Consider the following 27,951-nt stretch of genomic DNA (forward strand, 5'->3'; position numbering starts at 1 on the left):
CCCCTCTTTGTTGCAGCGGTTCCTGGTTTGAGCTTTCCGGCTACCTGCCAGGGTGCTCCTCCCCAGCCTGACTCCACCGGCGTAAAATTGTAGCTTCTTAGGCAGTTTCCTGCTTGCAGGGTCTTGCCTCTCTCAGTTCAGCAGCTGGTGAGTCACAGAGCAGGCGTTGCATCAGTTAGTGCCACGCGCTGTTCAGTATTTGCTCACCTTCCATCTGCTTAAAAGTGACTTGCAAAGCAATTCCCCCCGTACTTTTTGTTTGATAGACAGAGAACTGAAATATTTTTGTATCACTGCCCCTATCTCCTCCCCTCGTTCCTATCTATCTACTTCAGAACACGCACCTCTCATTTTAAGAGGATCTTAGGTCTTCTTGGTACTGGAAAACTATACAGCCAGAAYTGGTGAAGAAATAGTAGTTGTAGAACAGAGTGAATTGACTGTCTTTCCTGGATAAAAGAAAATAATAACTTTAGATAATCCAGGTTTTGAAGTTTTGATTTTATTATTTGTTTRTTGCTGCTATTATAATAAGTTAAGAGAAGGGTATCTAATTAAAGCCTAGCTTTGAGCAAGCTCATTTTTAGCCAATGTACCTTTCTGACTTTCTTCTCTTATTAACAAAACCAAGTGATATTTCATCTGGTTTTCTTTATGCGCCAAGGCTGTTTTGAAACATTGAACAACAGCCTTAAAAACAAACAAACAAACAAAAATCTCACGGGGGTCTCAGTAAACTCACACAGAGCCTACAGGAAACATTGCCTTTTTGTTATAAAGAAGTAAATGAACCCAATTATCTCATTTACTGGATAGCTTTGAGAGGGCTTTAAATTAAGGTGAAAGTCAAGGAAAAAAAGTTTAAAGCCAAGGAGTTGAGAAGGGGCAGCACAGGAAGTTTTCGGCAGCTTGTGGACCCCTTGAGAGCACTTAGAATAGATTAACATTCTCCTGCCTAATTAGAATACAATTGCAAGAGTTTTCATTCATCAGGGCTTCGCTAGTTACTTGTCTTTTTGCTCAAAGCTTTTATCTGGGAAGTGAGGAAGCCGTGTTTCAGAGCCAGCTCTGCTACCAGATTCCGTATGTGGTCAGGAATAGGACGGTCTCTCTAGGACTCCATTTCCTGCTGTTGCACTGACAGCGAGGAGCCTGGCCTAATCCTTCAGTCTTGTTTTGTTTCGAAGCCCTTCATGTGAAGTATATCGGTTGCATTTGGTGCAACGGAGGCGTTCTCAGGCTGGAACATCCAGAGGCTGCAGTAATATAATAGTGAAATGTCATCTGCCCTGATACTTATTGCTATGGCTGTCGTGCATTAATGTCCTGGCATGATGTATGGGGGCTCTTCCTCCTGCTAAAACAGCTGCTTTTTTCCTCTACTGAGGAGAGGAAATCCTACTAGCTAGATCATTATCTTGCTTTAAAACAGCAACTTCTGTGCAGAATTAAAGCTGCAGGCACAGCATCTCAAARGGGGGACAGCAAGGGGCTTTTAGCGATGCAATTTGGAATTGCCTGCATCTTATAAATGCTGTATCTTAGTTATTAGAAATGTGCCTATTCCAGACTAGTGCAGCTTAGCTGCTGGGAAACAGGAAGGCAAGACAATGACTTGAAATCGGATCCCCCAAATAGGGAGATTGTTTCAAAACATATGAGACAATGCAAAAGCCTTTTTCTTTGATGCTATGGTTCCCAGAGGAAACAACTGCAGGTACCAGTCAGGACCTTCATGGTAAACACTGATACTTTTGTAGTCTAGGATCTGGTTTAAGGAGCAGAGGAAAACTGCAGGTTCCACTTTGTGGAAGCTCAGTGTTGGAGATGGTTACATTCAAGAAGGAAAATGCTTAGAGTGGTAGCTGGACCTGAAATGTGATCTTTGCCATGTTGTGACAGGCATTTAGTGCCTTTTTCTTTGCTAAATATTTTATTTAGAGGGTGTTTGTTGGTCAAGCTGCCCATATACAGACTTTTTGTGATCTGTAGAACAATTGGTTTCGCTGGCTTTTTTGTTTTCTTTAGCTTTTTTTTGTCTCTTTCTGCTTTGTCCTTGACAGTACAGTGCCTATGGCAGAAATCCCAAAACTTATTTTGCTTGGGTACTAGCAAAACAAGAAAAGCCAGACACCTCCTATGCTCAGGAGACGGTGTTGAGCTTTTTCAGCGGTGGAAGTGGCTCGCATGCCACCAGTGGTACATATGCTTTAAGTTGGAAATCCCTGACCTAGGGCAGAACCAAAAGCATCTTGTCCTCTGTCCCTTCCTGGCTGGAGGAGCTGCCTTTCTGCTCTCTGCAACATCCTCTCATACAGGAACTGCCAGCAGACTCTGTGCGCAATATTAGCGGTGTTCTTTCGCTGTTACAGTAATGTTCCTGTGTGAGGGAGGAATATTTATCTTGATGTGTTTCATACTGTGTTAAGAGATTTTAAGGTCAGAATGGGCCACTGGGTTACTTAAGCAAATTTCCTGCATAATAAAAGCCAAATTTACCAGTTAGCAGACCTCATTTTCTCTCCTGCTGTCCTGCTCTCCCTCTGATATTTGTACTTGATTTAAAACTTGTTGCAGGAAAGTATCTGGTCTTGATTTGAAGACACTGAGAAACAGAAAATTGTTAATGGATTGTTCCAATGGTAAATTGCCCTGGCCGTTCAGTTTTGTACTTGGTTTCCTATTTTAATTTGTCTGTCTACAGCTTTCAGCACTAATTCTTGTAACCCTGTCAATGAGATTAGAACCCTTTTGTCCCCAATATTTCCTTTCTTGGGATGGATGTACTGAAACCTCGTAATTAAAATCAGTGCTTTATTTATTTATTTATTTATTTATTTATTTTTAAGAGATGCCTATTACTTTACTGACATCTAAGGCACATAATCATGATTTCTGGTGCTGAGCTACTTCAGCAGTTGAAACAATTGTGGAAATTATTTCCAAAGTGAAAGTAGGAGCTGAGCACCCACTTTCCCTTTCTAACTGGATGAATTGAGATGTCTTTGGCAACCATTTCCCTAAATCCCTATCTGTTTTTATTTCTTGGAACTTCATTACCTGCTTTCTTAATCCCTGTTATTCTTGCAATTCTTTTACAGTGGATGATAGTACTGGTGTTATAAATTGTGTCTGCTGGAAAAATCCCATGGGAGCAGAAAGACCTTTATCAGGTAATTTATCAAATACATAATTCTGCTTTTGACTGTACATTTTTTGTTCATGTCCTACTTAAATAACTTAGTAAGCAAACAAACTTGCAGAGGAGCAAATTAAAATCACAATTCATTGGGGGGTTTTGTTTTTTTAAATACCATCACATCCTACAGCTTGGGACATTTTGGGAGCCTCGTATTACTTTCTTTGTGCTGTTGCCAATGGTGGTGCCAATAAAAACACCACATTTTGACCTGTCATGCATTTCCTTATCTGGATAACATAGTATTTCAATTCCATGCTGTGAAATTGTTCAAAGAATCCTCTTCTTATGGTCCTTTTTGTGACTTCATCTAGTGAAGAACTACCCTGGAAATTCGCCACATGCCACAGCTGCTGTTTCTGAAATCAATCCATTAACCAGCAACCTGGTCTCGTTCCTCACTCTTGTGATACAATGGTTTCAGGATGCCTCTTCTGTTCTTTGTTTGCATTTATATTCCCCTTCTGCTCATGCGTATGTTGTCAGTGATGACCTTTAAAGTAGCTTAAACACAGTGGGAATGTCAGCAGTCTTTTATGATTTGGACTGTTCTAAACATGCAAAAGTCGCACATATGAAGTGAATCACTTCTTGCACTGAATAACAGAACATCTCACTAGTGTCTTTCTCCTTGCTTTTCCCTCAGCGCTTGTCGCAGATCAATGTATAGTATAATTTCTACTTTGGACCTGCCTGAAAACCCGTCTATTATATGGGGAACCCCAATATGGAGATTATCAAACCCTACTGAAAGAAATGTTACTTGTGTCATCTGCCCCTATTAGTATTGCATATRCATAGGATGGGGAGGGGAAAACTTGATGTAAAAGGTAAATGCTCTGGTTGTGGAACAAGCCCATTTATACACACAAATCTACTTGCATTTAACAAAGCTTATAACACATATATTGCTCTAAGTAGTTCTTTTAAGGTTAGTCTTCTCTCTGAACTATGTATAAGACAGCAAGCCCACCATGCTGGGTGTAGAAAAAAGATGAGCTCCCTGGTCACCTTGTAGTTTCTCTCATTAAGCCTAAGAACAACAACTTCTCTGTAACTGGAATCTAGAAGATAGTTCTCGCTTTCAGAGAGGTGATATTGTGTCACAGCTTTCCAAAAAAGTAATGGGGGCCCCCAACCAAATCAGTTGTTTGTGAGGAACTTCAATTCACAAAAAGAATTGCATGAAATACTGCTTAATATAGAATGAGAACCCAGAAGGCTTCTTTCAGGCTTGTGTTCTTAAGTTACATGCACATCAGTAGTGCCCAAATGGACACTATTTTATTAATGGAAATTAATTCATTTGTAACTGCTAAAGAAAACAAGTCCCAGAGGGTAAAGGCAAATTTTCTTCCAGCTTATAATCATGCTCATAGATGCTTGGATCACTAATCAGGTTTTAAATTACAAAGAATTTACTCTCCTGCAAAGGTGTGCTACGTAAACGTGAAGTTTTATCAAGCTGTGTTCACATCAGCGTAGACACAAATTGCACCACATGAATACCTTGGCCCCACCTCAGATGATTCATTCTTCTTTTACGCAAAAATTTCAGCTAGGCTTTTTTCCCTCTCCTCCCTGTTAGCTTGACAACATCAGCTTTTCCTATTTGAGTTGAAATGTTCCGATTTTCAACCCATCTAGGATGTTTTCAGAATGATATCAGAATCTCCTCTCTTTTCCCCCTTTCCCAGGTGAACTATTTAAGTAAATATACTGCTGTAAATTAAAATTGATACTCGGAAGTTTTGCTGCCCAGGATGTGTGCAGCCTGAGACTTCAACCATTTTTAGCAATATGATTACCGTGATCCTTAGGCTTTTGGACGAATGCAAGGGTACAGATCTTCTGGCTGTAATGCCTGATCTCCTTTCCCCTGCTTCTTACAGCTTGTCCAAGTACACCCAGCAGTCTTAATGTGCTTGAACAGATGAAGAAACTCCAGGAAATGGTGAGCCAGAAAACCAAGCTGGAGATTGGGGATGTTGTCAGGGTCAGAGGTCACATCCGAACCTACAGACAGCAAAGAGAAATTCAGGCCTCATCTTTTTGTGAGTGTTATGGACCTGTGATGTATGTAACTTGGTTGTCTGAATTTGTAAGAAGACCCAAACTGTATGTAATGTATTGAATAATTGCCACTTTATTTTCTGGCATCTCATTTTTCTAATGAGACTTGTTATTTAATGTGTAGGAATAGACTGCCTGTGAATGATGCTTTCCTGGGAAACTTGTGGAAGATAACTAGAATGAATACAAGGATGTTATCTGGATACTGGGATTGGGTACCTGGCAGAGTGACTTGCGCTTCAATTTTCTATGTGTTGAAGTAGAACAGCCAAAATCCCTGGGAGGGGAATTGGTGATCTTTTATGTCACATTTCATCCAGAGTGTTAGTTAGCTTTGGAGAAACAGCTAATGTTTGTCACAGCCTCTATAATCCTTTCTATAGGCAGACAGCAATTTATGATACGTTGTACCATGAAGCCCAAGTTGTCCTAAACTCTTTGGCTCTGCAGAATGACTGAGAAGAGTTCCTCACCTTAAGTCACTCAGACACGGTTCTGCAGGTGCTGACTCTATCTGGCTGTTTGGGCAGCAATTTTCTGCAGTCAGTTATATATAATCTAGGAACTTTCTGGTTACATAACTACTTTTCTTCTTAATGTCTATATTACTGTGTAAGAGTTGCTTTTCCTCTATTAAATCTTTCAGGGACARTACTGAGATAATTCCTTTGGTGTGAAGAAGCCCATCATTTAAAAAACCTGCATAGATCAGATCAAAAGTTTGTAGCTTTTTCCTCGCTGGCTAAAATCTGAGAGGAAATTCAACCCTTCTCTCCAAATAGGAGTTTTATGAATATATAACCCATTCAAAGGCTGGTAATAATACCATTGTTTCACCAAAGAAGAGCCATTCAATTCAAATGGCCTCTAAATTGCTTTCACAYTGCTCCAAATAAAGCTCCTTACCATTTTCTGACTTCATCTAATGTATCAAGACGGCTGAAAGGTAAAATAGAGATCCTAAATTCCAGTTAAATAAGTTGTCAGAGAAAAGCATAGTCTGCAATGCATCACAACGGTCATTTACCTCCTTGTAAGCTGTGAATGTGGGAGTAGCCTTTGTGGGTTTTGTTTTTATAAAAACAGCAGAGAACAAAATATGCCAATTTAATACTGGCACGTGAAACTCTTCTGTGCTGCCTCAGGTATGCTTGCTTAAAAGATTGGGTTGGCAACCCTGGCCAAGTATGTATGTTCTTTTCACCACTCCAGATAAGGTGGATGATCCTGTGTGTGAAGTTCAGATTTCAAGAATGCTGGAGCTCCCCTGTCTCTATAGAGAAGTTTATGACAAACCTTTCCAAGGCCCAGAGGGGATGCAGAGGTAAATGTGTTATCCAGACTGGTCTTGGGGCGAAGTGTAGGATTTTATTATTGTTTGTTTGTTATTGTAATAACGTAGGGAAAGGTAGAACAGGGCCCCACTGATTTAGACTGAGCACAAACATACAGTAGCAGCCTACTTTTCTTCCCCAAAATTACTTACAGAGTGACAGAATGGTTGAGATTGGAAGGGACCTCTGGAAATAGTCTAGTCCACCCACCCCTGCTCAAGCAGGGTCACCTAGAGCATGTTGCCCAGGACACTATCCAGATGGCTTTTGAATATCTCCAAGGATGGAGGCTCCACARCCTCTCTGGGCAACCTGTTCCAGTGCTCTGTTATGATTCATACAAATGAGATACCTGCCCATAATTTGAGAAAAGAAGTACGACACACAAGCAAAGTGAGTAACAGGAAGGTAGCAAAATACCATGTACAGACCTCTTACATCTAGTACAGTAAATTGGGGTTTGGGGATGTGATCAACAAATTAGACGATGGAGTGGCCTTGCTTGATTTTCTTTTAGGTGTAAAGAGAAGGAGCTATTCTATCAAAATGCTCTTGACTCTGCAGCCCTTGTCATCTTCCAATCATGAAGGCAAAACCTCAATAAACTAAGTCCGGCACCAGCTTCAGTATTCCATTTAAGGGTAGCTAGATGCTTGTTGGCAGGTTGAAAGGCCTGTTGACGCATGCAGTGTGGTTTCAGAGACTGCGGATCTTAAATCCCAATAATATTACACAAAAGGACTGAAGAGGAACAGCTGGATGTTCAATGTGTATAAAAATTGTCTGTTTTAATTAAGGGTTTAGAGAAGGATTTTTCAAGGACAGTAAAATGCTTTTTGCCATTTGAAAATCAGGCTAAAATCAGGCAATTGTTTTAAAAAAATGTTAGTAGTGTATTTCTTGCTTTTTGACCTGTTCTGTGTATCCTTGTAGTGGCCCAGGGTGTCTGGATTTCTCGAATATGCTGTGTGAGAAAGTGAAAGACTTCTTACTACAAAACAGAATTCAAACCTTTTACCAACAGGAGCTGGAAACAATTGATACTCTGGTGTCGCTGGCCCATCAGCCTCTACCCAGTCCCAGCTGTCAGGAGGTGAGTGAATGCAACTATTTCAAGTTTTTAGTGGAGAAAATATTGCCTTGTACTTATTTAAGCATAAATGACCCGATAAAAGAGACTGTTGCTTATTATTTACAAGACTTAGGAAACCTTAACACCTGAGACATTTAAAACTGGGCTGAAGAAAACCATGAGAAAACTCTGTTGTTAAGGGTAGTCTTGTATTAGGGCTTAGTAACCTTACAGAGCCTGCAGCAGGCACCAACTGTCTAGTTCTATAAATTGTGGCAGTATCAGAAAAGAAGGACCCTTTAAGGCACTTGAGTTGTTTGGGACAGAGATTTGAGATTCTGAATTTGACCAGGAGAAGGGATTAGAAGCGTTCTACTATTATTTCTCATTTGAAGCTCAGTATATTAATATAGATGTGACTTTAGAATGGAAATTATAATAAGTGGATGAACAACTGCTCCATGTTACACATTTCTCTGGTCGGACATCCCTAGTTGTGAAAAGCCATGATTGTAAGGAACAGAAGGTAAGATTTAATTGAAATCAGAATTGCATGTAAAAGAACTGTTAAGAAATAAGCTTTCCAATAAGATAGCATTGTCTTGAGTAACTTTAGAATGGGTTCTAGAACAAAGGCCATTTTGTAACATGGTTTTATATTACTCTGTGTTGTTTTGATAATTTGCAAGCCAGATTCTCAACTGTTGTGAAGTGGTAAATTTCTGCAAAAGTAACAGAGTTACAGCTTTAACCATGTTACCAATGGCAACTCAAACTATTAAACCAGAGTATTATAAGTATGACTCACTTGTTTACTTTGGGGGATTTTCTGTAGAGAAATAAATCCATGGCAGTCATTTTCACTGCCTGGTTCTGCTATGCATTGTGAAGTTAAATGTGCTGTATTATGTTAACGTCAGATGTTTGAATTCTTAAGAAACAAACAGATAAGAAAAGTCTCCTGTAACTGAATTAAAATAATAATGAAAAGTAGCTCTATTCTTGCTGGCTTCATTGAATTGCTTCTCATAGCTGCTTCCTGATTGCTGTTTCTTTTATTTTCATTAAAGGCATTTTTCTTGTTTGCTTTAAAGGAATCATGGATGTAAGCAAGGACAGGAGCTACTCTGGTTTGTGACAGAAAAGTTTGATATTAGAATATCAAACATGGTACAGGGTATTTTCTAAACCAGCTGGAACAGTATAAAAAGTCCGTAAACACTTTACATTGAAGGAAGTAGTGGTCATTGTGACTAATACTGGAAACTTCCATCTCTGAAATTTCAGCATTTATAGAAAGATCATGATGAATGACTTGCAAAGCCATTTAAAATAGGAACTGGTGAAGAACATACAGAAAAACACAAAACCCCAACAAAAACAATGTAGCATCGGCATTGTTAGCCTTGAGGAGCTACCATAATAATTAATAGGTATTGCTCTTGACTCTGATGCGGAGGTGTGAGTTTATGTCCCAGGAATTTGGGCACATAGGCGCTTATTAAGAAACTGCAGTTTTCCCTATTGCCCTTTGGTATTAATTCTTTGCAAAGTGGCTTATATCTCTTTGCATAAGAAAGAGCCTGCAGTTGTCACATGACCTGAGTGCCTTAAGGTGAGCTCCTAGTAATGCACTGGAGGTGCGTCTCCTTGTTTCGCTGCTCTGTCTTCACAAAGGGTCAAGTACCTGGTTTCGTCCACCAGAAAAAGTGTGATAAACCTGATTTCTCTCCCTCTTCCCTTCTTTTCCCTTTTGTGGTTTTCTGGTTTGCATCCCCCTCAAACCAGATGGGTAAACAGTGCTGGTAGTACAGAATGATAATATTTCATGCCAATTTGGCAAGGTAGGAGCCAGATGAGTGGACCAAACTAAACCATAAATCACACCAGAATACACATGCTCATTCACTCCTTGCACTTTTCCTGGGTGTGAAAGGCCGGGTTATTTTGACATATAATTGGTCTGGTTTTTTTTTTTGTTTTTTTTTCTGATTCCAATGCTTCAGCATAGCTGCTGTTAAATGCTTTTCTTGCTCCTCTCTTCCTTTCCCTGTAATCCTAGGAGATGTGCACACCCCCTTCACCTCTTTCCCAACTTTTAAAGTACTTGCACAGTGTTCCTCAGAGTGGGAGAATATCTCCCAATGGAATATTTCCTCCATGGAAAGGAGCTCCTGTGGAGTCACTGGCAGCAGAGTAAAGCAGGGGGTGAAGATGCAAGGAGATAGCTGAGATAGCTTGAGGTAGGCAGCATCTCTGTCTTTCTTTTCAGCATTGCATCTGAGCCCTGCCCATCTTCCATTCCTGTCCTGGTAGCACAGTACCTAATTCCAGTCCTAAAGAGTCCCTGGTAGCATAGGCATCTGGCCCTCTGCAATAATTCTCCCTCTAGCAGATATATGTGATAGAACTCGCATCACGTCCTCTGCTCAGATGCATACCAGGGAACTTTTAATTTTTTAGTCTACGGAGGATAGGGAAAAGAATTGAAAGGTTTTTTAATAAAATAAACAAAAATTAACAAATCTATTAGTACTTTAAAACTAGTGGAGCATTATTTCACATAATCAGTGCTCCCTCTGTCCCCAAGCCTCTCCCTTATCCCATAAATAAATGGCTTTCGAGATTGGAGCAATGGGTACTGCAAGGAAGATTCTAAGCAAGAAATCAAGGAAAAGTCATCTTATGCTTAGTGAAATTAAAAAGTGCACTTACTGGACATAAACATTTGGGTCTGACAGATGGGCAAGCTGTGGTTCCTTTTTAAAGAAAACTACATGTGAACTTGATCTATCCAGTTTCTAAACTGGAATAAATATGACTTGCAACCAGCTGTTTTTATGCACTTGCTCCATGCTAAACCTACAGCATGTGCTGTTTCAGTAACACCATTCCAGTTTGTGCATGTCACTAGCTTGGACACATGATTTGGATTGTGCTTTCCAGACTCTGCTGTTTGTACTTCTCTTGATTTGAATATTATCTCAAGGTCAGCAATGACACATAGTTAAAGCAGGGAGTTTTACAGTGTCATTCAGACTTACTGCGGGCCTGTGCGTTATCCTGTAGGTGTAACACAGTGTCCTTCATTATACATTATTGACACTACGTGCTTGTCTTCCTGCCTCTTGAACAAGCTCTATTGCTGCCTTACATATATACATTTTACATAGATATATATGTAATCACTGTTACTAAAACTGTCACCTCTCTAAGCCAAGGCTTAAATGTTGTATGAGAAATTGCAAAAGGCAATTTCCATGAGTAGTATCACGTGTGTGGTGATACTAGGAAACTTTAACACCATCTGGGTGTGTTGCGATTCATACCGAGCTGAAGGTTACATACTTTCAGCCTTTTGAAGGGAGAGACTGGTTCCTGTATCACTTCATTCTTTGAACTATTATTGATTGTGCAGGGAGTTTGTCTTGTTTTAAAGACCTGAGAATATTTGGGAGCGTGGTACCAGCCCACTAAGCAGTATGAGGCCCATCAGCTGACAAAATCACAAGCATCAGTGTGTACTGGCTCTAAGGGGATATTTCAAGTCCRGAAGAAATCAGAGCTGGTTCAGCATAAGAGCAAGTGATAAAGTATTTGGGAGGAGTACTACTGTTTTTTAGGAAATAGAGAAATTTGGGGGAAGTTGCGGGATAAGAGGCTGAAGGTATTTTAGGTAGAACAAAAGAACAGATTAAATAATTTTAGAATGTGTTTACGAAGAAACTCCTGAACTGTTGCTCTGCCCAGTGGGATGGAGAGGAGAGAGCATGCTCTGGAGCACTTTTCCCATCATTGCACGATAAAATCAAAGCCCCTGAAGAGGACAGGAGCCCTCATCTGTTCCTTGGGAGCAGTCCTTCTGCTGTGGAGCCTCTTCCTATGGACTCTGCAGTGTGTCTGAGAGGGTGCTGATATGTAGCAGCTGCTTACTTATTTTCTCGCTCCCAAGCCTGCCTTTCTGCCTTCTCTCTGTCAATCTCTTGGCGTATGTTCTTAGTGATTCTGTTTCAATATCCATCCGGGCTGAGCTGTGTGTCAGTTCACACAGAGTCTGTTTTTAATTATCTCCCTTTACTGATGGGATCTCAGTGTTAAGCCAAAATGAATAATTATTGTGCTGCTTTGGAGATATTTTTATCTTTTTCTCCCCCTGAATGTTTGCTTTCACATTAAAATTTGATCGGTCTTGAGGTGGTTGCTTTGCTAGCAGTTTCTTAGATTCTTGAAACTTTATGCCTGCATTTGAGATGGGGGCAAAATCTCTTCATTTTAGGTCTGGCTATGAGAACATTCTTTTCCATGAGAACCAGTATTCACTCTTTTCACTTACAAAACCCTTCCTGCTACATTTCGTGTTTGTTTCTAAAGTTTGTCAGAAGAGGCACTATGGAGAGAAATAGGGTAGTGTTATTACCACTATGACTGGAACGGTGTCAGGATGTAAGGTCAAGTTTGTAGTCAGAAGTAGTCTCTGTTACTATCCAAACTGACATAGTTGTGGTGCATATGGGGGCAAACAAAYTTCTGTCTATCCTTCTTCAGTCTGGAACAGGAGATAACTTCAGGATAAAAAAAGACTGAGAATAATAGTCATTGGTCTGTGTTAATTAGCTTAAAATATTAGGCAATTATTGTGACTGACAATTTGAGAGGAAAAAGATAGTTAGCTGTTGTGGGACACACAGAGAGAGATGTGACTGTGGCCTGTTGAAGCACTGAGGATTAGCTGGAGAAAAGGGATAGAGAAAATTGTGAGGTATGCTAAAGCTAATATCCCTACTGAATCTCCGATTTTAACTGTTCCTGGTTAGGCACGTCAATTCCCGGGCTTGGAAGCAGTCCGAGTTTCACTCAAGACTTGCGAATGGATGGGATTAATGTTCTGCAAAAAGATGTTCTTCCATCACTAACTTGGTGACTGTTTGTTATCAAGTGTCCGTGTGAATTCATTCTGGTGCATGGTATTTGCCTGTTTCACTCCCAAGGTTTCCGTGAGTGCATTTAGTGAGTGAGGTGGGATCTGTGAAGTCTGATAGTTTTGTTCAGGACAAGATGGGAGCATTTATGGTGGTGATTGAAAAAATGGTTTGGCAAATCTTGCTTTGGTTGTTCTGGTGTGGTCTCGTTCAATCCATCATGTGTTGGTTTCTGGGAAGCAGTTCAGCTCTGTTCTCAAAGAAAACCACAGTGAGCACAATGTGCTCTCAATAGATGAGGAAGCAACAATTGGGGAATTGAAGCRGTCTGCATATATAAATGGAGGCTGAAGGACATAGGACAGAGAGAGATTTTTAAAGAGTAGGTCATGGTCTTGCTCTTATCTACTATACGTTCTCCTCTCCACAGCTGAGCCTTTATTTCCTTCCACTTCACTAGCTGTCATTCCACTACATTCTGCTACATTCTTAGCTCTGCTCTACTTTCAAACAAACCCAGCTTTTTTTTTTTTTCTTCTCTCCTTCCTTCCTTCTTACTGTTAGCTGTGTCCCAAACACAGAACCCTTTGTTCTAAATCCCCTTCTTGGTTCTGGACTTTCAGACACACTGTTCTTCCGCAAGAGGCTCTTGCTTCCCACCTGCCCTCAAAGCTTGTTCCTTTGTTTTGCTATTACCTTCTCCCAAGGATCTTCTTGTATACCTCTCTTCATTTCTTGTGTGCTCTTTATCCTTTGCCTTTTCCTTTCCACTATGGAGACATTCTTGAGAGCATGACCAGAATGTGAGTGAAATGGGAGACAGAAAATAAACATTGTTCTTATCCAAAATGTTCTTACCAGTTCCCTTCTTTCCTTGAACRGTGCCTCAGTTTCAAATCAAGAGATCGAGATCCAGTCCCCAGCACTTGGATTCCTCTTGAATGTCATCTTACAAAGCACTGATTTTCCTATCTTCCTCCCATATCCCCTGTACAAGCCTATTCCAAAAGAGGGTTCTCAGTACTTAATCAAGTAGTGGSTCTATACAAAGAAGGCAGTTAGGAGATCTTGCTGTTGTTAAGGAACAACAAGCTTCTGGTTTTTCTTTAAAGCCTGAGATGTTGGTTAGGTTGTATATAACAGATATGATTTATGAATTATTAAATGAGGAAAAATGTTTTAATAAAATCACCTGAATTCCTCTCCCTCTTGCAACCAACTGGAGTTTTTGCTGTCAACTCTAGTAGGGCTGAGATTTCTCACCACCTAATTCATTCCTTTTTTCCCATGCAGGTGGATTCAAAAAGTGACCTGAGCTCCAAACGGATTCACAGTGTTTTTAAGGAAGCAGTAAGGATGCTACAAGAAAAAGGGGTGGTTTTCCAGAAACCCAGTAGCTCCAAGGACTTATACCATGTAAGGAATTGAGCTGTGATTGCAAACCTGTTCTGTGGTATGACTATATTTCATGGWCTTAGAAACAGTAGAAACATTTCAGAAGGGGAAGCTGGGCCTCCAGATGCTATATGCTTATTCAGAAGGCTTATCTGCTGCTTTCTTCACTTTTACTGCTGCATCATCCACTGAGTTGTTTTTTGTGTAATTCAACACCAGTCTCCATCACTGCTGCTATTCCAGGCACAGCCTGTGTTCACTGAGTTGCCAAACTGTGCACTGACACAGCAGGGTACACTGAAGTCTGGGACTTGGGACAGTTCTTTTTATCAGGGGTAGGCTGAAACTTGGTGTTCTACTGAGTCAGTCACCCTCCTTTGGGATCAATTCTTATGTATCAGGTTCTTCACCTAACTCATGAGTGCTGCTAAAGTTGCTAAAAATAACTGAAGATTTAACATCCATTATTAATCTTGGAGGCAGCTTGCAGACTGTAGTTATGACAGTGTTAGTTTAAAATATACCATGGCTTCAGATTCCTTTTTAACAGCCCTGCTGTCTAGTGTAAAATAGACTGCTATAAATTGCCATTTTCTTTTGTTTCTTCCAGGTGACTGACCACGATAAGGAGCTGCTTAAAGTGACCCTTGATGTGATTAAGGAAGACTGTCGAAAGCCCAGGCGTAAGTAGCAGCGTGATCAGGTCCCTGATGAGCTGATGCTGMCATTCATGACAGTATCTCCTCCTGCTCCTGGATTAGACGCAATTCTTGTCCTTCCCCCTGAACTCAGGGCTAAGTTGCTGGTGTAGCTGATCAGTGTAGCTAAAAGCAGGAGTGCAGGAGCATCTTCCTGTGAGCGTGAGAAGAGGGGTAGGAGGCATACCCAGCAGGAAGACAGATGTCTCAGATCTGAAATGAGCAGCCATTATCTTGGATCTACATCTTTTGGGAATACTTAGATTTTGGGAAGAACCAAAYGTAATGAAGTGTAGATCAGCACCTGGCAGCTGTTGCTTTGCACTGTGGATAAACAGCAAACCTTGCTAGCTCAGTTTCTACAGGGGAATTGTCACAGAAGTGACAGTATAGAAAGGTGAAATCCCTGTCTCCATTAAGTCAACAATAAATTTTATGTCARTAAGATATTCTCTGTAGGTTTTAACTGACCATACAGCTCAGGTAGTTGTTCTGTACAAGTAGGGATTTTCAGTCTATATGAAAGACATATACCTTATATGGCTTCCAAATTATCCCTGTCCCTTRTGTGCATTGTGTTTTATTGCCATAGTGATAACTTGTGCTTGACTTGGACGTCTACTAATTACACTCATAAAGTGCTACAGAGTTTCGTTCAATTCACTGGGCAGAATATGACAGCAGGGATCACTTGCTTGCTGCTGGAATGCAGCTATTTGTGGGGTAGAATGCACTATAGTACAGAATAAATGACTGCCTAGAATACAAGGCATAAAATCTTAAATCTGCTTATATCCTTATACTATAATATTATAGTATTACCACACTGCTGAAGTCCTCTTAGTGCTTCATGAGACGTTGGGAAGTCCTTCCAGTCAATGGAAGGAGTTATGGCAGAGAAAAATTAAGAACTGAGAGAGTCACAGAAATGACTTTGCAGAGTCCAGAGTCCTCAAAGCCATACTTTTCCTACTGAACAGGGAAAGAATAGCAACTGCTTTACAGAGCCCCTTGTTCTCTGTGAAGCTTTCCGTCTACATACAGTTACTAGCTGTAAAGAGCACAATTTCCAGGTCAGTCTCTCTTTCTCTGCTGGCTTTCAGGAAGACTGTTTCAGTGTTCTGGTTGCTGATAATAAAAGATTTTGATGTCATTGTCTGGAAAGGTTGAAATTTGGTGAAAGATCAAATCGGAAGGAGGGAGGGAGAAAACCCCAAAGACTTCAGTCAAAATCGACAGGACTTTTTATTGTCACTGAATGCTAGAGCAGAGCTCTAGTCTAACTGTTGAACCCCCTCTGGTGGTCAGGTGGCAATATTAACCAGCTGCTTGGCCTTGGCTAGTGAGCAGGCTCTTAGTGAGAAAATGTGAACGTGCTAATACATCAAGAGCTTTTGCTTGTTTGTTGCAATAAATTCTTACCCATTTTCCATCAAGARCAGTATTAATCTTCCATGACAGGAAGACTGGTTTATGATAAAACCAAACTCTTCTGTCCCATCAGCTACTTCTCTGCCAGTTTTCAAGGCAGTGCCTCACCCCATCACTTCAGTTGTGACACATTCTCAGACCCAGCCCAGCTGCCTGGAATTATTGTACAAATAAAAAATAAATTTTCAATGTGACTAGTCAAAGCTCCACAAAACCTGATCTGTGATATGCCTACATGACAATCCTAGCCCATGGTTCCAAYTGTATTTCAAATAAGCTGATCTTAAATGCCCCTTATGGGAGGCCATTCTGGGTCTATCTAGAGGCTTGAGACAGCTGGAAAGGGATGACGGTGCAATTTGATTCCAGACTGAACTGCAAAACGGTAGACTTAATCCAGTCTTCTTTCTTTTCTTGTCATATTGACTCTGTTTCTAGGCTCAGATGAGGCTAATAGTAGAGACAATAAAAACAGCCATTTAAAGTTACATTTAACATGTCCAAAACGTACACTTGTGCCAGGTGCCCATGACTGTATAACTCTGTCTCACCTGATGTTGGTAGTCAGGCAAGACAATTAATCAGAGCCTGGCTTGCCTCAGGAGATAGACAGGATCTAAATCCCAGTATGTCAAAAAGAAGGATGTTTTTAGGACTGCGTCATTTTAATATCTTCCACTGCAGGGAGTATGTTCCCTCAAAGTCAGTTGGGTGTTTCTAGGAGTAGCCTAGGAGTGTTTCTGGGCTGCTTAGTGATTGTACACACCCAGATACCTTCAGCTGCTCCAAAATGCCATTTTCTGCCAGCATCTGGGAAAAGGCTATGTATTCTGTTTTTGGGTAACGCTTGAGTCACTGTGATTTAATTCATCGTGACTTAAGCTAAGTTACTATAGATCAGGGATGGGTACTCTGACCTTCTTGTAACAAACCTGTGACTAATGCAAAATGCAGCTACCYGCTTTGTTTGCAACAACAGTTGTTAACATCAGGTAGCCACAGTGTTCTGTTCTCAGCACTCAACCGTTCTAGGATGGTGGGTTCCTTTTTGGCTACCAGCCACTAAGATCTTTCATTACATTATACCATGGACTATCAAAAGAAATACAGAAAAGAAATTCTTTGYCTGAATCACAGCCTAGTTTCTCCTGAACTGTGTACTTGCCAACTCTTAGTGCCTCTGCATCTCTACCAGTGACTTTTCTCAGAAGCTTCTAGGGCTGTTTTGGGCACAGGAATTTGCTAAAATKAAACAAAAGTGGCAAAAACAAAGGATGTAGAACCCCCCTGGCCCCAGACTTTCATGCAGATATCTCAGTACCCATATCAAAGTTCCCTTTTATCATCTGGATGGATGGAAGGGGAAAGTTGTTTGTGCTAACACGCCTCATTCATGCTAGCTTTCCATTATTAGGCATGGAGGAGGGAGAAATCTCTCTTGTAGAGTTCAGCACTTGAGGGAGGCTGGGAGCCTGCTAATGGTGATGAGTGGGTTTGCAGGGGCTGTTGGGGAAAATGTTGACAGGGCCAGTTATGCCTCAGCTAATGGCTCCACCAGGCAGCCACCCAAACAAAGGGGAGCATAAAGCAGCCACATGTAGTACTGCAGCCTTTAAGGATSTCTGTCTCTGCCTTGCCCTCTAGGAAAGGGGATTATTTTTACATTTTTGTTCTCTTGTATATTTTCAGGGTTCATTCCTCTTAAAAAGAGATAAAATTTAATACTGAAGTTCTGTGACCTTCTACTCCAGTAACTGCCTGAACAGTCTACAGCACAGGGAAGGGCTTGCATTGCTAAGTGGATGGAAGTTGCACTGTAACAGTTATGCCACAAGATGCCAGCATTGGGCAAGCAGTCACGTCTGGCCATGGGCCTCCCTTGTGTTCTAGACATTTTTGAAGTTAGATATAGGCAAAAGGATTTCACATGGTTTCTTCTGTTCTGAATAAACTGCAGATGCAGCAACTGGATGGTTTGTAGTAGCTGGACAATGGGGGTCACTTAAGTCCTTAAGTCRTTATCCTCATCATCAGGCTGTACGGTATGAGCCCTGCATACTGGAGTTTGCAAGACAGGTGATCATTCATGCTCGTGGCTRGGGTTACAACCTTGGCACTTCTTAGCAAGGTCAGTGGGAGCATTTRATAATTGGAGAACTGTGAACGCAGAGTGGATCTCTTCCCTCTGAATACATGTATCTCTGCTTAGTACCTAGGGGATCTGCTTTAGTACCTGGGTATTCTTCATCTCTGATAGCTGTAGTTTGTTCATGACTAATCTGGATTACAATAGTTAATAGGGGGCAGTTAGCTACTGAGGTCTTTCCTCCATGCCTGGCTGCATTTTCCTTYGTTTCTGCAGATGCTGAAAAAGGCTGCCACTTCCTTCACGTCCTGAGCTGTGTTCGGCAGAGCTACAACCCCTATCTGGCTGAAGCGGTGATGCACCGTGTCTTGGAACTKCTGGAGAGTAACAGCGATGTTGTCAGCACTATGGAAGGATACTATATGGCCTTTTAAAGAAGGAAGATGAGATACATTAGCTCCTGGGSCGTTCAGGGTAAAGTAGGGAAGAAGGAGTGGTTGAGACGGAACTCTGACACTGAAAAGCTGCTATTACCTAATACGATCTAGATGTAAAGAATAGCATCCTGATTCTGCAAAGGCTGTTTTTGTCCAACTCCTGAGAGGAGTTGTCCAAATACTTTGTCTTAAAATTCTTGCTGACTTCTGTTCCTAGAAAGTTGTATCAAACTGATCCTGGACATCTCAGTCCAGCAGGGGAGCTGGAAAAAAAGCTGGGCTGCTTCCCTGYGTGTATGTTATTCCCTGACTAGCAGTAAGGTGTGACATGGCCCTCCCACATTTACATCCAATTAGCCCTAAAGAGAAGTCAGTACTAAAGAGCACTGTTTGCAGCAGTGGTCACGTCAGAACTTGTCTTGCTGGCTTAAAGACTGATCTTGTGATCTTTCCATATGGTAATATCTGTGGATCTTTCTTTTATATATGCTTAATAACAACTGGAGAACTACATGGAAGCAAACAATCAGAAAGGTTTGCCTGTCCTTCCTGGCAATGTTGGCATAGCATATATGTCTGTATGTYTTCCTGAATGTGCACAGCAATCCCACTACTAAAGCAGCCCCCACTTTCTTCAGAAAAGTAATATTCAGGAATGCATCCCTTCCCCATCCTACAGTTCGCCCACTGCTTGTAAARCATGTTTGGATTCCCCTAGCTACAGTGTGCACTACTGATGCATGTTGTTGTGGGTTCTGTTCAGACCAGAAGTCTCACAAATCAGCCATTGTTTTGCTGTTTATTTTTAAATTGCTTCCTACATCACAAATGGTGAGCCATAGATCTGATGTTATGAAAAGAAAATACCAAAGTCAGCAAGACCCACTGTAATCTCAGTGTTCCCTGTTGTCTTTTGTCTCTTCTCTTTCCTTGTCACCTTTGGGAAAAATACTATCCATATCGGTGCTTGCAGGGGAACACAGCGCCTGGTGAAAGACACTGATGAAAGAACATTGGCCTTAAAGAAGGTTACCATGCAGGACATGCAGGATTAATGAGAACTCTCTTATGTGCCACAGTTCAAAGCCTGGAGCTGTTCAGTATTTATGCTTACAGGCCTCACTGCTGCAGGGTCTTGTCTAAGTAATCTGTTTAATTAATGGTGGGAAGGTGATACCTTTCACTTGAAAAGAGTAGAAAGGATTGAATGTATCCTTCCTCTCTACTCTGCTCCTTCCCCAGAACCGTTGAAACAGCAGACTCCCAGGAGGCAGACCTAGTGGTAAAGCCCTATAAGGATTGACATAGCAGGTAAAAATAAACCATACGCATGAGGAAAGCCAGTGAGTAGCCCCATGTGTGCCAGGTCTCTGGTTTGATGTTATATTATATGCCTCATTCCAAGGCATGGCTGCAGTGAGATATAGGCTAAGAGAAAGGCATGACGAAGTATTTGGCATTTGCATTCAGAGGCCTGTGGAAAACTCCAGCCTTAAAGAGATGGTGCATTTGTCCATAGTGTAAAACTATGTATGAGTCATTATTTCACTTTAATTTCTCTACTTGCTGCAGGGCTCAGGTTGGTCTCCCTGCAGACTGCCACTGTTTCTAGCATTACTGCCGCATTTGGAGTTAAATACCGTCTATTCTTCTATAGACAGAGGAGATGGGGATTAAAAAAGCATTGTAGAAGACTTTCTTTTTCTATGAATGTCTCTGGAAAGCAGAGAAGGAAGCCCATGTTCTGAGTGGCGAGGCAGGGAACTATAAATTATGGCTACAAAAAGATCTGGCTAGTCATACTGCCACAAGGGATATTTCCTTTCAGATTCCTGTTCTGATACTGATCAGTTTGAAGTGATGCTTTAAAACAAAGGTTACCCGTGGGAGAAGTTTGGGATATCGATTCCCATTTTAAGATTCAGACTCATTCCAAGAGTTAACCATGCGTTACCACTTGGTTATGGACAAGGGGCCTACATGATGTAAGTTTGGGGATAGTCCAAAGGGAAAGTATGAGGTGTCTTGGACAGCAGGGATGAGCATGACGTGCCAATAACCGACTATGTCTAACTTAAGATACTGACCTGGCTGTTTTTTTGAAAGGTCCTGCTCTATTAGCAGAAGTTGGTTTTACTGCGAAAGGGTTAAATGAATACTGCAGGCTCCCTGAGAAAGGTGATCTCCTTCTCTCTGAGCTTAGAAGAGAGGAAGGCCCTGGTTCTCCTGGGGTTAGCAGCCAAGTGTGTGGGCTGGATGAGTTCTTGGGAGGAACTCTGTGCAGCTGAGCCTTGGAGGGAAAGATAGCCTTGAGATTGTATTGCTCTTTGGGGTCTCTTTAAAATAATTTGTAACAGAATCATACCAAAATAGGATTACATCTTGGTCCCTTGCAGCTCATACAGTTATGCATGCAGCATCTGATGTGTTCAGTTGCCTCCAACTTAGACTCTGCACTTTCTGCTCTTTAGATCTATGTGTAAAGTGTGTCTAAAACTCCTGGCTACCTATTTTCTAAGCAGTGGAGGATGGTGCAAAGACACAATGTGTGCTTGTGTCTCTGTAATAGTTCCCTGCTTCTGTTGCAATTTAAAAGTCTCGATCAACTGAAAAGCCCCAGAGATGAGATGGGAGGATCTCTTCTCAGAAAAGACAGATAAGTCACTCTGGAAAGAACCTGTCCTTGGAAGTTGTTTAAGCTGGTCCATGCTGGCAACGCGAGGGTGTTGTGATGAAGGGTGCTTCCTGTTGGAGATTGTTCCCCAGGAGCATGAAAAGAAGATTTTTCTCACTTGAATTACCTTAGGGAAACAATGTTAATGAATACAAGGGAACCTACAGTTTTTATGTGCATGGAAGGTTAAGGTAAAATTAATGGAGGAGCCTAGATTTGAGCTACGCTAATTCTAATTCTGTGTAACAGTATGGAATAGTCGTGCCTGAAATGTGCATGCTTTATTTTTTCCACAGTAGCCACCCAGCACAGACTAACACTTGCTCTGGTCTAGTGCGTTCCCCTTCTTGTACCTRCAGGGAATACCACGTGCACATGCCTGCGCAGAAGTAGGCCAGCTAGCTGTGAGAGCACAGAGCACAGTAAGTAGCTTGATTTACCCATTTACTCAGTATCTCTACAGTATGCTTCTGTGACAGCAGTCTAGACATACCCATGTTGGTATAAGTCACCTTTATGTAAGTCTAACTACACACACTAGGGCTTTTACTGCTAATAAACTGTCTCTCTGTTTAAAGATCATATCCTTAACCAAAAGAGTCATATCATGCACACTGTTAAAATTCTTAGACTGAGACCACACCTACAAAATATTGTGTGGAGCATTTAGTGAAAGCACACATTCTAGTTTTGTTTAATTTAAAAACTCTTAGAGCAACACAATCATTACGGGTTTATAAAAGGACTTTGAAGGTAGCACTTCAATGTAAAATTGACAAGTGAGAATTCATGTTGCAGGACTGCTATATGGCCAGTTCTGGTTTCCATAGAAACAGTTATGGCAGTAAAAGGCAAGTAAGGTAAGTAAATGGAGTTTTTAAAGCAGTCAGCATTTTTACATTATCTTTAAAAGGTCCGTTTCCATAGAAATGCAGTGCTTGAGAATAAAAATTACTAAAGGATCTTAATATTCTGTTTTAGCAAAATGTAAGGTGTTTGCTTTTCTGGAAAGGAAACAAAGGSAAGAACAACTCTCCCCTCAGTCCCTGTGGCTCTGCTCAAGTGGGAGAAGGGAGGAGGCTGCTTCATGCCTCAGTTTCCCTCTTTTGTAAATTGAGGATAATGCAGTTCCTTGTAGGGTGTAACTCCCAATTTTTGTTAACATTTATCATTAAAAGCTCTTGAGGTCTGTCCGTGGGAGCTGTTAGAGAAGAACTCCGTGGCTGTGTGGGAACAGCTGAATGGATAGATGCTGCAACAGGACTTAGTTCTGCTTCCACTGGTACCTTTCTCTGCTTTCGCTTTATCTTTCTCTGCTCTTCCTTCCATACATATTGCTTTGCCTGTCTGGTTGTTTTGGACTCCAGGTTCTTCGAGGCAATGATCATCTCCTGGTCTTTATTTGTACAAAATATTTTTCCCAAGGCCCTATTCCCTCTTAAGGTCTCAGGAAACCTCTAATACAAATAATGATTTCTTAAAAACAGAAATCCAGATCAATGATTTCTGCGTGTTTGTGTTCTCAGATCTTTGAACTGTGTGTCTGTATCCTTGAGGGTATGTGTATTACACAGACTACCTGAAAAATGAAGTTTTTTTGTTAAGGTAGTAAATGGAAAAAGTTTAAGTTTGGCTATGTGACCTTAAGCTGTCCCTTCTGTGGATCTGTTCATGCTTGTTTATTCCAAAGAAGAACACCATAAATAGAAGAAGTTGCTAATTTATTATTTAGGATGGGAATTAATCAATGAGTAGCTTGTAAGGCATGGAGCCACCGGATAATTATGAGACAAAGTATTGGAAACCTGCTTGTTAAGGAATTGCTGTTCGGTTTACTTTGGGAGTAAGCAGTCCTGTGGGGAAAAGATATGCCTAGCAGAAATTGTATCTTTATACTTACCTCTAAATGGAAAGGGCGCAAGTTCAGATCTCAGGGGCAACCTGAATTTTGAAACTTCCTGTCAGTGTGGGGCTATGTTCTTCTTCACTGTCTTTCAGTCGGGTCTCCACCCTCCCTCCCCAACCCTGGAGGCTAGTGGGCAAATAAAAGTTCAGCCATGTGAGATAAAGGAATAGTTATAACAGTAATTGGTTACCATCTTCTAGTTGCCCCGGCGTTATAGAAAAATTTTTGTGGATGTTTGTTGGCAGCAAGGAAATGCTGAGTTGGGAATCTGGGGTTTAATTCCCAGTGTTATGCCYTGTCTTCCCCCTGCCATTTTCTTTCACCTATTTCTACTCTATACTCTCTCCCCTGTAATTGTCATTTTTCAGACCCTCCATTTTAGTCACACGGTTCATCCCTGTACCACAGATTCTGGTCAAACCTCCTCCCTCTCTGCTTCGCTCCCTTTCTCTTTCTTAGCTCAAATATCCTTGCCAGCCTCTGATACTGTCTTGTCCCTGCTCCTTATTTCTATTTAYGACCCCTGCCTCGCTGACCCGGCATTGTTCACAGTCTGTTCAGCTTCCAGCAGGCCATGCTTTGCTCCTTGCGGGGGCTCCAGGAGAGGCAGATATCATCCTCTTGGGTCTAGAGCCCTCCTCACCATGTAGGAGGAGGGCAGCAGGAAAGAGYTGCAATTTCGAGGAAAATAGCACTTCTCCCACAGCCTTGCCCCCCAGGACCCTCAAAGACTCCTAGGTGCAGGGTTCTAGCAGGTGTCCAAGTGTGAAATTAAAAATTCAAATACTTGTATCTTGCCAAAACCTGAGCAAGCACAAGCCACACCCTTAACAGAAGCCATCTGCCTCTCCCTGCCACTTTCAAGTCCATGCTTGGATTTTATCACAGACAGGATCAGTAAAGTTGCTGGTTGCTGTGGACTTTTAGTTTGTCTACTAGTTAGTGTGTCTACTTTCAGCCTGATTTTGTAAGAAAATTACATTGATGTGATTATACTTTGTGTCTGGGCATTTGTGAACCTCCTCCATCCCACCATCGCAAGCGACTTTGTTGGCCAGTTGTGTTACAAGTGGCCAAGAAGCCTGAGATATTACGGTCCTACGTGCTTCCAGAGAACAGATGCACTGGTAGATGAGGGAGGCCCAAATTACTGCCCCTACTGAAGGAAAAGAACAAACTCAGTCATACACCAGTAGAGAAACCATGCACAAGACAGCCCCAAGAAACCTGCTTTTGTATGTTTTATTGCCATAAGAACTACTTCTTCTGCAATGCTGTTTTGAGAAATGACTGGACTGTTTCTGCTGAAGTTTCCTAGTGGAGTTCACCCCAAGGCAGACATGGATGGGGGGAAACTGTGAATCAAACTAGTAAAATCTGGTAAAGGTATAGCATCTACGTACAGAGTTGAGAAACTGATTGTTAGGGATGCCAACCCCTCCCCAATAATATCTTTTAAATGTGCAATTGGGACTATAATAATCTAGTCACAGTAATTTACAAGTTGAAACCAGCCCAGATTAACAAGATTGCCTGAACATATTATAGCCAGGAATTTACTAGTGAAAGAAATAACCTAAAGGAATGATTTTCAGCAAATGCTGAACCACTGAACRGTGTGGTGCCAATTAACCTGGCACAACACGTCCTAGAGCTCTTGTTTCAGCTTGCTTTTTGTTATTGATTGGAAGAATGAACCCTCCTTTCCTACCAGCTRGAACCGGAGCTCTCTGCCAGCCTAGCCGGGGATGAGCAAGCTGTGGATCTGCTAGCATGTAAGGGCCAGAGCTTCTCCTTTTCTTGCTTGAAAACTGGAGGAATGGCTGGAGCTAAGCCACTGGGTGCACAGAATATTTAGACGGAGACATATAGTTCTTTGTTCATTTTTGTTTTTTAATTGCCCCATGATAAAAGAGAGGAAAGTCTTCCCACCTCTGCTGTGGACAAGGTAAGATAACCCACAAATATACRTCACTGCGTAACAGCCAATGTGATTAACTGAAGCGTGTGCTGAAGTCTGTTGCTGGCCTGGGAAGTTCACAGTTTCTCCCATAGTAGAGACTTCTTCCAAATATTAAGGTGATATTTGGAAATAAGAGGGAGAAATCAGTTCCCTCCAATGCCTCCCTCAACAATAGTCATCCATGCCTTACAGGCCTACTTGCTTCTCAAGTGTGCTTTTCTTGGCCAGGTATGCAAGGTGTCAGGGAAATGAAGAGGGTGCTTGGAATCGGGCTTTTCTCCTGTTGTCGAAAATGTCATTCACATTGAGAGCGTAGGAGCTGTCCTTGCATGCATTTAAAACGCTCCTTTGCTGTAATGTCCACAAAATCCTGAACCATAAAAAGCCAGCTAGTGTTGTCAGTCTCCACTGCTGACTCATGTTGTCTTATTTTCTTCCCTCACCTTGTCTTCCCCCCCGCCCCCAATGTCTCTTAAACTTAATTCCTGCTTCAAAGTAGTTATAATCCCTCTCTTTGTTCTTCTGCGAGTTCAGTGATCCAGGACAAACATAACAGGAGCAAACTGATATAGAGAGGAGTTTTTGTTGGAACTCTGAATGCAGGAAAGGATGAGAAATACAGAGGAAGCAGAGAGAGGAGGATTTAACAAAAAGATGTTTGAAATTAGGCCCGTTGACAAAAGCTAAGAAATAATTGGCTAATGATGCTCCAGACATCTGTTTCATTACAGGCAGCAGGTGTAGCATATAATGAAAGCAAGGACTTGTACTTTTGTATTTTCTGCAATTGGAAAGCAGGGGAGGAAATGAGGGCAGGAAAAAAATTTGAGTAAAAGAACATTTATCATAAACACATGGACAGATTTATATATACAACAATGTAATTTATATGTTCTTCCTCATACTGTCCTTTAACAGTTCCTCTGTTCTGCAGGGTATTTTGTCTTTTTTAAAGGACTGGTCCAGATGCTCACAGTTAGATGTTAAATAAGAGTTGGCCACCAAAGTATCTTTGAGGATCAACATTTCCAGGACAATGTAATGTTTCTGGAGGTCAAGTAATGCTTGGTAGTTTTCTGGAAGGCAAATTGTGACCATACTTTTGCTGCTGTCTATAATGATGTGTGCTTGGGATCTTTTCTGTAAAGACATGCTACAACTTTGGTGTGCCTAGCAAGGGTGTCTCCTGCTTTTGGGAAGGCAAGAATGCAGAAATGCTCTTTCTTTAGGAGTATTAGAGCTTTGAAGATGCTGCTGTGAACGCAACCTGAAGCTCGGCGCTTTAAATGTAAACCTTAAAGGGTAGATTGTTCAGACTCGGGATATTTTCTTGCCTGGACRCTGTATCACTAACTAAAGGAAATTGTCCTAAAGGGAGCAGCTGCCCTTGTCTCATGGGTGCTCTGTGTGTGTTCGGCTGCCTTTTAGTGACCCGCCTGCAGAGGAAAAGAGCCACTTTACCAGGGGCTGAGAAAGACTCTCGTTAGTGAAATGGTCTTCTGGGTTTCATCCCTGGTGCTGCATGTGGCCATGGCTTAACACATGCTTGTGGGATGGATCCAAATAAATGACTGGAATTAACTGGATAGTGTATCAGGCAGCGGCACTGCTCCAAGCTGAAAAGCACGCCTACAGCAGGCCCTGCTAGAGAAACTACAGCTCTGCTTTCCATGAGAAGCTCTCTGGTTTTGGATTATCTCATTCTTTTTTCCAAGCAATAAACATCCTACACGGTATTTGGTTTTCCAGATATCACCATCAGTGCCTAGCAAAGTCTAACCTGGGGATGACCAAAGAAAAAAAAAAAAACCTACTTGTATCTGCCCATGGGATGACGTTGCTCTGAGGAGGTCCCAAAGCGCTCCTCCTAAAGAAACCTTTGCGTGTTGGGGAATGCACTTTGCTTTTGCATGAAGGTAACTTAAAAGAAAAAAAATAATTTAATGCACTCCACTGCTGAGTGGCAGGAGTTGTGTTACAGATTTTTCTTTATGGTGTTGAGCTTGTGCTTTTGTCATCTGTGGTACAACTGCAGCTCTATGACCAACTTTTTGTAAGGTTTTATCTATACATTTTTACAATTCACAGTCTACCTGTCAAATGCTCTAGTTTGGATATTGGAAGTTAAACTCTACTACCTTCTCCAGGGGTTGTGCAAGCAAACAAAATTACTGTTCGGTTTCAGAAGGGGTTGAATGAGTAAAAACAATGAACAAGGAAATTGAAGCTTGAAACGGACTTAGTGGAGACTCTAAATCTGTTAGTACAGAGGACTCGATGTCCATATATATACTTAGAGGTACCATGGGAAGAAAATGCAAGGGAAGAAAATRCAAAGAAAGACTACTTCTTCCAACACTTACTTCATTTGTAACAAGCCTGCATTTTCACCAACAGATTGCCAAATATTTTGCAGAGAGTGAGGCAGAAGCTGGTATCAAAATGTCCTCTTTTGAGAACAGTGAGGGAGACTGAAATCAGTGACAGCATCTGTGAAGCAACCAGGGGAATCCTAAGCCAAACCTTTGATTAGTTTGATAAACTTCAGCTGTCTCACACATATGCCTGAAATTTATATTATGCATACAGGAAAGTGTGGTTTAGGTTTGCTGTGTTTTATTTTTTAACAATGTCATCAAATATCCACAAAGCCTTCATAACAATGGAAAAGTACAAGGTGTACTTGGATGGAAAACAGTCTGTGATTTGCTACTACTATCCTAAACAGAACATGCACATGCCGCTATTGGAAGTCTTTCATCCG

The 27,951-nt window shown here is 41.4% G+C and overlaps 1 protein-coding gene across 5 annotated transcripts in view; it reads left to right on the forward strand.

The window, feature by feature from the left end:
* STN1 (STN1, CST complex subunit) overlaps positions 1-27,317 on the forward strand; it is a 50,187-nt gene extending 22,870 nt beyond the window's left edge. For 4 of the 5 annotated variants that reach the window (XM_026069852.1, XM_026069855.1, XM_026069854.1 and 1 more), the window contains 7 exons: positions 3,102-3,173; positions 5,092-5,253; positions 6,485-6,596; positions 7,540-7,699; positions 13,891-14,013; positions 14,603-14,675; positions 18,484-22,808. In XM_026069852.1, the coding sequence (XP_025925637.1) occupies positions 3,102-3,173; positions 5,092-5,253; positions 6,485-6,596; positions 7,540-7,699; positions 13,891-14,013; positions 14,603-14,675; positions 18,484-18,641 (860 nt within the window). In that variant the 3' untranslated portion in view covers positions 18,642-22,808. Of the gene's footprint in view, positions 1-3,101; positions 3,174-5,091; positions 5,254-6,484; positions 6,597-7,539; positions 7,700-13,890; positions 14,014-14,602; positions 14,676-18,483; positions 22,809-26,936 lie in introns of those variants that run through there. The other variant, XR_003254193.1, reaches the window with a different exon arrangement.
* The last annotated feature ends 634 nt before the right edge of the window (positions 27,318-27,951 follow it).

The sequence above is a fragment of the Apteryx rowi genome, unplaced genomic scaffold, assembly GCF_003343035.1.
Source record: "Apteryx rowi isolate R43461 unplaced genomic scaffold, aptRow1 scaffold_3, whole genome shotgun sequence".
NCBI classification, from domain to species: Eukaryota; Metazoa; Chordata; class Aves; order Apterygiformes; family Apterygidae; genus Apteryx; species Apteryx rowi.